Source organism: Myotis daubentonii, chromosome 11, assembly GCF_963259705.1.
Source record: "Myotis daubentonii chromosome 11, mMyoDau2.1, whole genome shotgun sequence".
NCBI lineage: Eukaryota > Metazoa > Chordata > Mammalia > Chiroptera > Vespertilionidae > Myotis > Myotis daubentonii.
Genome location: NC_081850.1, coordinates 62,743,931 through 62,758,008, shown reverse-complemented (window position 1 = coordinate 62,758,008; position 14,078 = coordinate 62,743,931). Strand labels below are relative to the sequence as shown.

Genomic DNA, 14,078 nt, shown 5'->3' with positions numbered 1-14,078 from the left:
AAGTTTAATCGCCTTCATTGACCAGAGCAAACGTTTCTCAGGCAAGTCCCTGCCCATCTCCCCATCTTCACTGTGGCAAAAGAATAAAGGGGTCATGAATTACGGATTTATAATTTTAGAGAGAGTGGGAGGGGCGTGGGGGGGGAAAGAGAAACATCGATGTGAGAGAGACACATGATTGGTTGCCTCCCACACGCACCCGGACCAGCTCAGGGGATTGAGCCTACAACTGAGGCATGTGCCCTCGACTAGGAATTGAACCCAGGACCCTTGGGTCCGCAGGCTGATGCTCTAACCACTGAGCCAAATCTGCTAGAGCTGGGTTTTATAATTTTAGAGTTTAGGGCGACAGCGACAAGACCAGAGTGTAATCAGGGCGTCTCAGCAGTGCAGTTTGTAGTCTTTACCAGATTAATAGACTTGGAATAATTAGGGAAGATTGATTGTAATTTGAGGAACTCGGAAGGAAGAGACCGTTGTCTCCGCTGGTGAGAAGGGACTTCACAGACCAGTTAGTTAAAGGATTTTTAAGTTTTTTCAGGCTCCTCTTTGCAAAGCTTCCAGAAACCATGGGCCCTTTCCCCAGAAAAAAAAGAGTTCACTACGTGCATAAGTAGATTGTTTTTCATACCTTCCCCAGGAGTTTGCAGATCCCCAGCCCACGCGCGCGTGATCCGGTCCAGCCTCTGGTTTTTACGGGTAGAATTACTAAGGGTAGTGGAGGAGGGTAACTCGGGTCTGTATACTCTTGCTGATGCACTGTTCCTAAAGAAACATTTTTTTTTCTTTCAGCACTGGCTGGATCATTCCAAACCCATTAAAAAGCAGATGAAAAGTAAGTAAGCCGCATTTGGCCTTCTCATCTATTTCTTTTATCGGGAAAGTAAACTCCTTTGCCAGTGTTTTTGAGGCGTTCTGTTTTCGCCAGAACTCGGGAACTATTATTTAAAAAGATTCCATTTTGAGCGGATCATTTTTAATTTCTTAATTAAAAATTGAGAAGTTAGAATTTCTGGCCGCGTGTTCGAGTTTAGGATTTGAACAAGAGTCTTTAGTAGATACTAAAAAAAACACAGGCTTGTGCTCTCATTTAAAGTCATACGCCCCTGCCAGTGAGATCTGACTCACCTGCTGCTCAGAAGCAGGACTGGACATTGTCACAGTCCTTTCTGATGAGCGATAGAGTAGACTCAGAAAATGGGGCGCAGGAGGGCTCTGTGAGTCAGGCCCAGCTCTGCAGTTACCAGTGTGGTCCCTACCACCTTTATTCAGTGTTGTGAATGCACGGGTCATGTTTTTAAACTCCATGGTATTTAGATTACAGAACGCTTGGCTGTTGATGTGTCACTTTTCTGTAGCCCATTAGTATTTTGTAAAAAGTTAATATCCGTGTGGAGCATCATGGGAATCAGCAGGGAGAATGAAATGTCAGCTCTTAGTAATTCCTCTTAGATCAAGCATGTCAAACTCAAAGGCCATCACGGGCCAAATAAACGAGGCATGCGGCCCGTGGGCCGTGAGTTTGACATGCTTGCTCTAGAGTAGCAGTTCTCAACCTGTGGGTCACAACCTCTTTGGGGGTCGAACGACACTTTCACAGGGGTCACCTAAGACCATCGGAAAACACATATATAATCACATATTGTTTTTTGTGATTAATCACTATGCTTTAATTATATTCAATTTGTAACAATGAAATACGTCCTGCATATGAGATATTTATATTACGATTCATAACAGTAGCAAAATGACAGTTATGAAGTAGCAACGAAAATAATTTTATGGTTGGGGGTCACCACAACATGAGGAACTATATTAAAGGGCCGCGGCATTAGGAAGGTTGAAAACCACTGCTCTAGAGGATCATGGTTTCCCTCCAGCAGGAGGTGCCCAGCCAAGCCACCGTTGCTGATGTGATTCTTTTTAGTTTTCCAGCCGAGGGTGGAAAAGAACTTACTAGCTTTGTGTGCCCTCCCAGGGTAGTGCTGAATGTGTTAATTTAATGTGTTTTTCCTTTTGTCCACTCCGCGATCTTCTTCAACCTTCCATCTCCAAATGTTTAGCTGGACCTGCTTATGCTTTGCACTTTCGAGTTAAATATTATTCTTCAGAACCAAACAACCTTCGTGAAGAGTTTACAAGGTAGGACAAGATGCAGAACAGAATCGCCCCCGTCGCACTTGCCTCGCGTGTAGTGTTTGGGTCTCCTAAACTGTGGGTTTGCCATCCCTCCCTCTGCTGCCTTTATATTCTGAGCAAGAGTTATGAGCACTTGGCCTGTATTCTGTTGAAAATCCACACTTTGCTTAATTTGACCTTTTTCTTCACAAGCCAGCGTGCAAAGATTTGTTATCTTCTCACATTTCTGTGTGGTTGACCTTGGGCGATTTGGGTAGTTGTTCTATGGCACTTCATTTTTGTGCCCGGTAAGAAAAGGGTTGGCAGGGATTGGAAGAGCCTTTCTCAGTCCAAAATTGCCATCTTATTTTCTTTTAAGGGACTGCAAAATATTCCCTTGGTTGTTACAGTGCCAGCGTTCTTAGAATCTCTTTGTGTTATCTTTCAGCCCCACTGGAGTTCTTTTATGTCTGCCTGACTTCAGAAACAGTGTTGAAGCAAAAGAGACCTAAAACATTTTAAGCGTGGGGTTTCCTTCCAGCTACCCTTTTATCAGTGAGATTCTCTGCCCAGTCCTGCCTGCTGTCCCCAGAACCTCCTTGTCATTGTCTGTGATGGACAGTGGTGGTGCTGGGCAGTCCGTGGTTGACCACTAGCGTGGAGATGACCACCTAAGCAACACTTTCAAGACTGCTTATCACCCTTCACCTCCCTCTCCCCATCGGAGAGGCCCGCGGGGCTCCTGGAGTTAGGTTTTCCTGTAGAAATTGGAAGATCGGGCCATGTCACACTGTCCTCCTTGACGGGAGTACTCAGTTCATCGGCGGTTAAGCACTTGTCGCAAGCAGGAACATTCTGGAATAGAACCTTCAGGCCCCCCGTTGATTTTTGGGGTCACCCGCATTGTCCTATGTCCATGCCACAGAGAGTGACTATCGGCATTGTTCTCAAAGTTCAAACAGATTAAATTATTCTAGTATTTTCCTCCCGAGTCCTTTATGAAACAGGCTGCTCCTAGCTGTCATCAAAGCCAGTGGTTCTGAACCAGGGTTGTGTGAATGAGAAACACGTGGGAAGCTTTTGAGCAAATCAGATTCCTGGGGACTCTGACTCCCTGGGTACGGAGTGGGGACCGCGCGCAGCCTTTTGGTTTTTACAAAGCACTCTAGCGTGGTTCCGATGCCCACGTGCATCTGGTCAGAAACTACTTGTTTAGGCCAAGACACTTAGTCTTTTTACTTAAGTGAACCCTACTTGTGTTATTTGCTCTCCCATTTTTTTATTACTCCTGTAACCAGCAGCTGCAGTTCAGTTCCAGGATTTTCGAATTTTGTTCTCTGGGTGTGTGTGTGTGTGTGTGTGCGTGCGCGCGCGCGTGCACAGTTTTTTAAAAGACAGAGTCTGCAGTTAAACTGCATCAGGAAAAAAGTCTTACGCAGCTGCTAACGACAGTCAGCCGTAAACTCTTTGATACAGTCAGATGCAGCCTTTCTGGACTCCCTGATGGGGCTGGCCGAGGGCCCCACACGGTGGCTCCACCTGCCCGTGTGATTGGACACGTCACGTGCCTGCTGTGTATGAGCGCCGCATGCAGGGCTTGGCCCTCTCCCGGGACACGGGGCGGGTGTGGAGGCCGTCATTGGACCCCACCGTGTCCCATGGTCCATCCTCCAAGTATCTTGCAAGTTCCTACATGCACTCACCTTCCTGCAGACGCGGGAGGAGATGCTTCCACCACGTTGGAGTTGGACCCCCTCCTTACAATGCAGAATTTGGGGTTGCATGCGGGGCGGGTTCATGCTGGGCAGTCGGGATCGAGTCGGGAAAGAGTGATCCTCTGTTGACTTTTGTATATGTTTGTCAGGTACCTGTTTGTTTTACAACTCAGGCATGACATTCTTTCAGGAAAGTAAGTACATTTTTGTTCTAACTCTTAAACCCAGGATAGATCACATAGTAGTATATTTCTAAATGATTCACTGTTTTTTTTGTTTTTGTTTTTGTTTTAACTCTCTTACCCTTGTTCCCTTTTCAAAATTCAAAAAAAAAGTACACCAGGCATTGTAAAGTGAGTCTAATACTTGTATCACTGTCATCATCTTATTTTAAATGGTTACTCTATGGCTTGAAGCATTTCCAAGAGCATTTAATATCTTAAGTGATGTGTATTTGGGAATTATTCTCTCCCTGATCACATCACTGCCCCATTCATAATGGCTTTTGTCGTATTTGCAAGCAAGATACGTTATTAGTATGTATACACTTACAAGTATTTGGACAGTCAAAAAGTTTTATTCATCACCATCGGCATCAAATAACGTAAAGAGGTAATGTCCTGATTCTGATAGAAAGAGGTTTAGACATCTCATCTCATTTCCTTTGCCCCCCTTAAAAGTGGTTTTTAAACACGAGGCCTCTGGCTGCACAGTGATGAGGATAAGGAGCATGGGCACCGACCTGGTTGATTTTACACGCAGTGTTAGAATCTGTTTTAAAGATACAAGATTTACAGTCCTAGCTCTGACAGTGATGTCATTTTTCAGCCTACGTATTGACTATTTTCTTGTATGTGAAAAACTTTTAAGACTCTACTGAATCTAAAACGCAACACCTGATATAGACAAGAATACATTTTGATTTTGAATATAATCCGGAGGGAATTGAAAATGCACTTTCTGAATTTGCAAACCCTCCATAGAATACCTGCTATAAAATCCTTAGTAGAACGTACGCAACAGAACACGTAGATTGTACAGTGTATACATTTGCCTTCCTCAGCCATGCAATACAGATCTTTGATTGATGTGTGTCTTATGAGTGTGTGTGTATTTTGACCTCCCTCCCCCTTTCTCCATACCGTGCTCCTCATCCTGAAGGCCTCTCGACTCTAGTAAATGCCCTCAGTTTGGAAAAATACCAATGGCAGAAGTCCTGCATTTGTATAGTACTTTGCAGTTTCCATGCACTTCAGCCTGATGTACTGACTGTACTTCAAAGCAGGTGGATGTTCTGGTCCCAGCACTGCCCCCTACTGGCTGGATGACCTTGGGCAAGGCAATCCTGCACTCTGCACCTCATCTCCAAATGGGGGATGGAGAGCACTGGCGACACAGGTCTTAGGGGTTTACAAACTCCGTGCATTGACCAAATGGGGTAATATAGATGAAAGGCTTTGAAAACTATGAAGTGCTATACCAATGTATGTCATTATTATTTTTCTAACTAAATTGTCATGTGAAATACGAATGAGATCCCGATTTGCAGTAATTCCTGTCTATGGCTCAATCTCGGTTATACTTATGAGAATGCTTGAGTGTATCCAGCTGTCCTGGCACTGTCAGATACCGTGTCTGTCTGCTTACTTTTAATATTATGACCTCGTTTCCAGAAGGATTTAAGGCAGCTTGGAAAGGTGCATGTACTATATCAAGATAAAATAAGTTTAAAAATAATAAGGCAAAGGGAAGGCTTCTCATTCTATTTCCCAAATTTCCCCATTTATTTATTTATTTTGCAAAATTGGCTAAAATTGCCCACATGGTTGATAGAACCTAGACCTAGATTGGATTCTTTCACCGTATGATGAGAACTGACTTTGGGAAGTATGTAATGCAAGTCAGCTTGGTTGCATTATTTAATGTGGACAGCAGAACTAGAAACCAGAAAACAAGAATTATGACCTAAAGATCACTACCTTCTGACCAGTGACTTGAATGACATTTTGTATAGTTATGAGTATTAAAGTCCATGTGCAGAATTAATTTCTTTTCTGTCTTTCTTTTTTTTTTTCAAGATTGAAATGCCCATATGAGACGGCTGTGGAATTAGCTGCTCTCTGTCTACAAGGTATATTGTTCTTTAGTGGTCCTTAGTATTCTAATGCCATTACTTCCATTCAACAAATGAGTGTCTACTGTGTACCAGGCACAGTGCGGTGCTTTGGGGGTATCAGTGAATACGATATGGTCTCCGTCCTCAAGTAGCTTGCAGACCCATGAGGACCACATGGCAGGACCACATACTCTGTATGTACAGAGTACAGTGTCGTCCCTTTAGGAGTAGGGACCTGCAGAAGGCCTGCAAAAGGAGGGATGGGGGGTTGGGGGGGAGGGCAGTTACTAAGTGAATACGATCAAAGTAGAAAGGCATGTGCAGAGAGGTGCTAGCTGTTAAGTGGTGTCAGAGGGTGAGGGTCAAGGAGCTGGGTAGGTGGGTGCCTTTGGACCCCTTTAAAGAGCACGGATTTCATGCTGTCAACAGTAGGGCCTTTGGAGGCTGGTGTTGGGGGTGTAGTGAGGAGGTGTTGCTGTGATAAAAAGAAACTGATTAGGGATGGGGGTTCAACACACATACACACACACACACACACACATACACACCCCAAAACAAACAACAGCATTGTCCATACTAGGAGAAGGACATGGACATTAGACTTAGGTGTGGAGAGAGAGGTCAGGGATGACTCAGGGTCGAAGAAGAGTTGGGCTCTGGTGGAGGAGACATGAGTGTAGGGCGTCTTGGCCGAGAGATGCCATTGGGACCTCCACTAGCTTCGTGAGTATGCAAATCTGACTTGGTGAGAAACATCGACAGGGGGGTCATCGGCATGTGGGTGGGAATTGGATGGTAAAGGTTTGCCTGCATTGACTATTCCATCCATGTGATGCATTCAAATGCACAAGAAACCCTCACTTGCCACCGTCCCCGGCACTAATTAAGAGGATACTGGTGTGTAAATTGCACATAAGGAAATTCATCAGTACATCAGGTAGACATATGCTGTGGACTCGTTTACCAGTGTGCTCATTGGCTTCCACGGAATAATGAATTATTCATTCATAATTACTAATTATTTTTGAACATCGTAATAAGATCTGCCTTCTCACTTTTGTATTTACCAATTTCTTAAAAGTTGATCTCAAATGATAAAGTCAGTACACGCTTATTATAGAAAGTCGGGACAACAGCATAAATGACAAGTGGAAGGAAGGCAGGACCCCTGCGTCCTGCCAGCCACAGACAGAGACTCTGTCTATGTGGTTAGAGTGGAGTGTTTAAAATGTAATTCTGTGCAGAGTCCTAGGCACATTTTTTGTGTGATTTTCTACTTGGCATTTTGTAGTACATGCATTTTGTCATGCTTATACTCATCAAGATGGTTTTTAATGACTTCAGGTTATTCCCATTCTCTGATACTCTCATTCTTTTTTTTTTTAATATATTTTATTGATTTTTTACAGAGAGGAAGGGAGAGAGATAGAGAGTTAGAAACATCGATGAGAGAGAAACATCGATCAGCTGCCTCCTGCACACCTCCCCCTGGGGATGTGCCCGCAACCAGGTACACGCCCTTGACCGGAATCGAACCCGGGACCCTTCAGTCCACAGGCCGACGCTCTATCCACTGAGCCAAACCGGTTTTGGCGATACTCTCATTCTTTAGTCAACGTTCTTATCCTCTACTGGGGGCTTGGCATATAGTAGGTGCTCAGTAAGTGCAGAATGGATTGAATGAAGTTGAACAGGTCCCCAAGGACTTTGATTGAAGGGGGAGCCTGCCCCTGAGGTATGAAGGCATTGGTGGTAGAGGGTACCATATTGTCATCTGCAACTGTCTTTGCCAAGTACAGTGCCAAATGCTTTACATCCATATGCAAACCCACACAGACATTCTAATGATCTTCACAGTCTGGACAAGCTGGCTCAGCTGTGGTCAACCTGAAAAGCAGGCTACCGCATTCACTGATGGGATGGGCAGAAGGGGGCATGGAGAGACATAGATTCCTAATACCACAGTCCTATGTAAGTGCCATAAGGATATGTAATGGCTTGGGGAACTTGGAAATGGACTGTCCGCTTTGACCGGGTATAGATTTCCCCACCTTGTCAAGTAGCCTCCATCCACTCTGGAGTTTCTGAGTTGCCAGGAGGTCACACCATCAGGCTTGGTGGCCCAGCAGCAGATGTCAGGATGTGGTTAATGGGATGAAAGCAGCCATGTCAGACCTGGGGTCCCCAGTCCACTGGAGAGGTTTCTTCCTAAGGCCAGAGGCGCAATATGTAAACCTGTCAGTTGTCTTGAGTGATTAGAGGATGAGGCACACATCAGTGCCCACTCCCCTTTGTCCCCCCCCGTGATGAGGGCATCACCACCTTCACCAAGTCCAGCTCTAGTAGAACTACATACCTTGCCCCAGAACCCATGCAGACCAGAACATCAGTTCTCCGTGAGCCCTTCCTGAAGAAACTACCCATCTGAGTTGGAGCCACATTAGTATAATTTAGATGCAGTCATTATGTGAGGTACAAATGAAAAGACTGGAGACTTAGACATGCACATGTCTATGAGAAGTTCTTGTTCCGTTGTTCCTCCATGCCCCCTCTGCCCATCCCAACAGTGAATGCGGTAGCCTGCTTTCCAGTTCAACCACAGCTGAGCCACCTTGCCCTAGCCCCGTGGTCGGCAAACCGCGGCTCGCGAGCCACATGCGGCTCTTTGGCCCCTTGAGTGTGGCTCTTCCACAAAATACCACGTGGGGGCACGCACGTACAGTGCGATTGAAACTTCGTGGCCCATGCACAGAAGTCGTTATTTTGTGGAAGAGCCACACTCAAGGGGCCAAAGAGCCGCATGTGGCTTGCGAGCCGCGGTTTGCCGAGCCACAGTTTGCCAACCACTGCGATTGTAAAGATCACTAGAGCATCTGTGTGGGTTTGCATAACGTGAAAGGTTGTGTTTCCTCCCGTGCTTGAGCCTTGCAGACACGTCTTGCTGTGGTGGCCCTTGAGTTAATGGCGCTTCCAGCGTTAGGATGCAGTGGCCTTGCGTAGAGGCTGTGCTCTTTGGGGAACTAAATTTCCGGTAGATTAGAAATTCAATTCAGGCAAAAAGAAGAACAAGGGAGGAAGGAAGGAATGATCATTTGTTGTGTGCCTGTGATCTTGTTCCGTCCTTGTAGCAGGTATTGTTTCACAGATAAAGATCAGAGACCCAGGCGAAGTGGCTTGCCCAGGCCACACACATAGTATCCGGCAGAGGTGGGCTCCCCCTCCTTGTCTGAGCTCTTTCCGCCCCCTCCACAGCGGGGCCCTGGCTTCAGAGTTCACAGACTGAGCGAAGTGTCAGGTTGTTTTTTGTTTTTGTGTTTTTAAAATATATTTTTATTGATTTCAGAGAGGAGGGGAGAGGGAGGGAGAGATAGAAACATCAATGATGAGAGAGAATCATTGATCAGCTGCCTTCTGCACGCCCCCTACTGGGGATCAAGCCTGCAACCCAGGCATGTGCCCTTGACCGCAATCAAACCCGCGACCCTTCTGTCCCCAGGCCAACGCTCTAGCCCAGCTGTGGGCAAACTACGGCCCACGGGCCGGATCCGGCCCGTTTGAAATGAATAAAACTAAAAAAAAAAAAAAAAAAAAGACCGTACCCTTTTATGTAATGATGTTTACTTTGAATTTATATTAGTTCACACAAACACTCCATCCATGCTTTTGTTCTGGCCCTCCGGTCCAGTTTAAGAACCCATTGTGGCCCTCGAGTCAAAAAGTTTGCCCACCCCTGCTCTAGCCACTGAGCCAAGCCGGCTAGGGCAAGTGTCAGCTTTTGTCAGCAGATTCTTGGAAAGCAGACATGCTATCTCACAAATGATCTCCCTCCGGCCCGTTTTAGCCCAGTCATGGGGAGGAGGGACGCCTGCCCCCTTGTGAGCCCCAGGGAACCCTTGTCATTGTCTGGCTTGTCTCTCCTGTGCTTGATGGTGCCAGGGGCCTTGTCCACACACAGCCACTAAGCGCAGGGCTCCACTGCCTCCCTTCCGCCCGTGGTGCAAAGGAAGAGTGGTTCCTATCAAGGAGATCTCTTCCCAAACTGCCCCCCTGGGCTTGGCAGGGGTGCGTGGTGAGAGCAAGGACACTCGGTGGGGATCGCCCACGTGGCTGCCCCTCCTCTCTGCATGACTAGCTCCCTCCCTGGTTCTGCCTGAGCTGCAGCAGTTGCTCCTGCAGCCCTTACCTCCCTTCCTGTCCCTCCCTCCTTCGCTCTCTCTCCCAACATATTTTCCCCCTGGATTCTGCATGTACTGAATTCTTGATTGGTCCTCTCAGCACTGCAGACCCTGGAGTGCTGCTCAGACCCACCTACTTCACGAGAGCTTTGTTAAATGAGTTTCTGGGCAGGTCCTCATTCCCTGCAGTTGCCTCTTTATTGCACATTCAGGCTCTACCACTTCGCGGGGGAAATATACTCAGGGCCTCCCCGGGCAGGAGCAATAATCGGGAGAAAGGCAGTCATCACCAAGATGATGGTGTTGTGCCCCAGGGGAGGATTCTGAATGTACATGTGGGTACCGAGCGGGAGTCGGGTCCTCCTGGAAGGAGAGCATTACACATTTGGGGTACCTGTGCTTTGTTACCGTGCAAAATGCCTTTGGACCTGGTTGCAGCAGCAACGAAAAGCACTCAATGTCTCCTGTTTTTCTCCTTCTTGTGACACTTGCAGCGGAGCTTGGGGAATGTGAGCTTCCAGAACACACCCCAGAGCTTGTGTCTGAGTTTCGGTTCATTCCAAATCAGACAGAAGCGATGGAATTCGATATCTTCCAGAGATGGAAAGAGTGCAGGTACCTTGACGCATTTATTTTGTGATATGTAAGCATTTGCACGATCCTTTCATCGACTGTAAAACTGCAGCCCCAACTCTCCACCTCTCTCCCGCGCTTCAGTCCTGTTTTTCCCAAGGCCCACACGATGTCTCTCTCTTTCTAGAGATGTACAGTAAGAATCCTGTTTCCCTGAATTATAGAGCCCAAGCCTGATTTGCTCGTTGCTGCCAGGAATGCCCCTTCTCTCTTGGCCTGAAGAAAGTGAAGGGGGAGGGAGGTGGGCGGGAGGAGGCTGCTTTGAAACATTCCCATACCTGGGTCTCTGTCCATGGTCTGAACGTCTAGCGTTAACTCTTCAGATTTAGCCCATGCTGTCCTACAGGGACACTCATAGCTGAGACCATGTGATTTCAGGACATGTGGTCACTGCAGCTAAAACCAGCCCTACCATTTATCTTTGGGCTTTTTCCTCCTTTCCCCCATAGACACCCCAGTCTGCCGCTTTTATGCCTGGGCTGCCAGTAGTGCCTCCACTCACGTTTCCCAGACATTAGCCTCTCTTCCTTCCTGGCCCATCTTCCCCAAACTCTGCTCGTTCCAAGTCACTGTAGGACTCAGAAACTCCTTCTGTCCCTCAGTCATTCTGAAGGGCATCTGACTTTTTTGAAAATGGAGAGTGACAGTGTGTTCTGTTTTTAAATTTTGTTATAAATATACTTTTATTGATTTCAGAGAAGAAGGGAGAGGGAGAGCGATAGAAACATCATTGATGAGAGGGAATCATTGATTGGCTGTCTCCTGCACACACACACCTCCCCCACCACCACCACTGGAGATCAAGCCCTCAACCCAGGCATGTGCCCTGATGGGGAATTGAGCCATGACCTCCTGGTTCATAGGTCGATGCTCAACCTCTGAGCCACACTGGCTGGGCTGTTGATGCATTCTTGTATCACATAGAAATGTGTGGTTGTAGAGTCATCTGCACCCCTGCACCCCCCGTCTCCCCCCTGCAGGCAGCTGTTGTGTTCTCCACCTTTCCTTTGCATATACATACCCGTATCTACACACCAACAAATGCTTTCCTTAAGTGTTCACATTATAAACACTGCTCTGTCATCTTCCTGTCCAGTGAACGGTCTGTCTGGAGGTGTGTTAGTATAAATGGGTGTCCCCCGTTCCTTTCATTGCTGCATAAAATCCCTCAGCGCATGGCTGTGCCCTTCAGAACCTCGTGGGTGTACGAGTTGCAGTTTACATGTCTTTCCATTGGTTTCTCTAAGGGGAAAGAGCCCTGCCCAGGCGGAGCTGTCCTATCTGAATAAAGCGAAGTGGCTGGAAATGTATGGGGTAGACATGCACGTTGTCAGGGTAAGAACTGGGTGCGTTCAAGTCCTTGGGTCTGGCTGTGCCTGAGCAGTGGGTAAACGATGGGCAAACAAAGTAAACGTGGTGAGCGAACTGTTTTTGCATTCTGCTCTGTGACCACCTGTTAGAACCTTGTACCGATTGTCACTTCATTTATTTGTAGGGAAGAGATGGCTGTGAATATTCTCTTGGACTGACCCCGACAGGCATATTAATCTTTGAAGGAGCTAACAAAATAGGCTTATTCTTTTGGTAATTTAGTTTTGTCTAATATTAAAAATGTCTTTTCCTATTTTGTGGTGGAATTATATGTGATGGATGATTATTGAGGGCTATTTGCAACCCCCCCCCCCCCCCGCTTCATTTTAAAGGCACACCATTCTCTGATATTTGTGGGTGTGTGGCATTGGCAATGAAACCTCTGGATAATCACGCTTAAATGAACGAATGATTCCTTAGCAAATCCAAGCTTTAAAAGTAGAGAGGAAACTGCGGTTTGACGTGTCGTTTTCCCTGCAGATTGTGCTTTTACAATGTTTTCTCTCTGGCCAGGCCTAAAATTACCAAAATGGACTTTAAAAAGAGCAAATTGACACTAGTGGTGGTGGAGGACGATGATCAGGTAAGCCTTGCTCCCGTCCTGCATCCCCCCCCCCACCCCCGGCCCCGCCGTGGATAATCCTTCATCCGCGTTCCTAACGCCCACCGACATGAGAACCCTGTGCTTCCCCGAGAAGGGCCGGGAGCAGGAGCACACGTTTGTGTTCCGCCTGGACAGCGCCAAGACCTGCAAGCACCTCTGGAAATGCGCAGTCGAGCATCACGCGTTCTTCCGACTGCGCACGCCAGGAAACAGCAAGTCGAACAGATCAGACTTCATCAGGCTGGGGTCCCGCTTCAGATTCAGGTAGGCACCGTCTCACAACACCACACGGTGGTGATGTGTTCTGTGGGTGGAGCCACCGGTCTGCCCCCAGAGGCTCGTGTTGGGCATCCTCCTGTCCCTGCCTCTCTAAGATCTGCCCTGGGGCTCTTCAGCCGCTGTTCTCCTTGATGGATTTGGGGGTAATAATAACAGAGTTGTTAGTAGCTGACATGTGGCTTGAACTAGCCTGTCTGTTTCAGGAAACACTAGCCACATGTGACTATTTAGAGTCATTGATATTAAAGGGATTTTAACATGTAGTTGTTCAGTCTCACCAAGCAAGTTCGGGTGCCCAGAGCACACAAGGCAGGTGGCTGCCGCGCTGGGCAGGGCGTAGGCATCCCTGCGGAAAGCTCTGTGCACCGCGCTGCACCGGGCTCTGCATGTACCAGCTCGCAGTCCTCCCAACAGCCTTCGGGGGATGGGTCCTCTCATTATCCCCATTTTACAGATAAGGAAGCCAAAGGCCAGGGGTTTCATAATCGGCCCAAAGGCACAGACTGTGAGTGCAGAGCCAAGATTCAACCCCACACTTTAAGTCGGGGTCTTACACTTGAACCACTACTCCATTGCTTTGCACATGCCCATGGCAGGAAATCTGGGGACACTGAAGAATGAGAGCAGGTTTCAACGTGTGTGTGAGTGACTCCAGGCAGCCTCGGTAAATATTTGAATCTGAAAAGACCCTGAAAAAAAAACCCCACAGAATTTATTTTGATGAATTTTTACTTAGGATTCTGAGATGATGTCTCTCAAAATGCATGAAACCTCGCTGGGTGTTGGTTTAAAAGGAGGATTTATGACCTCACCTAAGACCTTTGTAACCAGAAGCTGTGGGCGTCCACATGTACATGTATGAATAAAGCTGGGCAGGTACATTTTAAACGCGTTCCCAAGGTTGATTTCTGAGGCACATTTACTGATCTGAGAATAGCTCTTACAAGACCTGAGGCTTCACATGTTTCATAACCTCTGCCCACACGTGGCATGTCCTTGAACTCTGTTTAAAGTGCCAACAGATCTGCTCATTTCAGATTTATCTACTGTGCAAGAGATTGGCTGTG

General features: G+C 47.1%; 1 protein-coding gene across 1 annotated transcript in view; it reads left to right on the top strand.

Moving 5' to 3' along the window:
- Positions 1–14,078, top strand: part of EPB41L4B (erythrocyte membrane protein band 4.1 like 4B) — a 115,859-nt gene that overhangs the window by 40,718 nt on the left and 61,063 nt on the right. Inside the window, exons 3-11 of the mRNA XM_059656217.1 lie at positions 793–835; positions 2,064–2,142; positions 3,983–4,027; positions 5,912–5,964; positions 10,619–10,739; positions 12,005–12,092; positions 12,253–12,341; positions 12,642–12,711; positions 12,827–12,996. Coding sequence (XP_059512200.1) covers positions 793–835; positions 2,064–2,142; positions 3,983–4,027; positions 5,912–5,964; positions 10,619–10,739; positions 12,005–12,092; positions 12,253–12,341; positions 12,642–12,711; positions 12,827–12,996 — 758 coding nt within the window. The remainder of the gene's footprint in view (positions 1–792; positions 836–2,063; positions 2,143–3,982; positions 4,028–5,911; positions 5,965–10,618; positions 10,740–12,004; positions 12,093–12,252; positions 12,342–12,641; positions 12,712–12,826; positions 12,997–14,078) is intronic.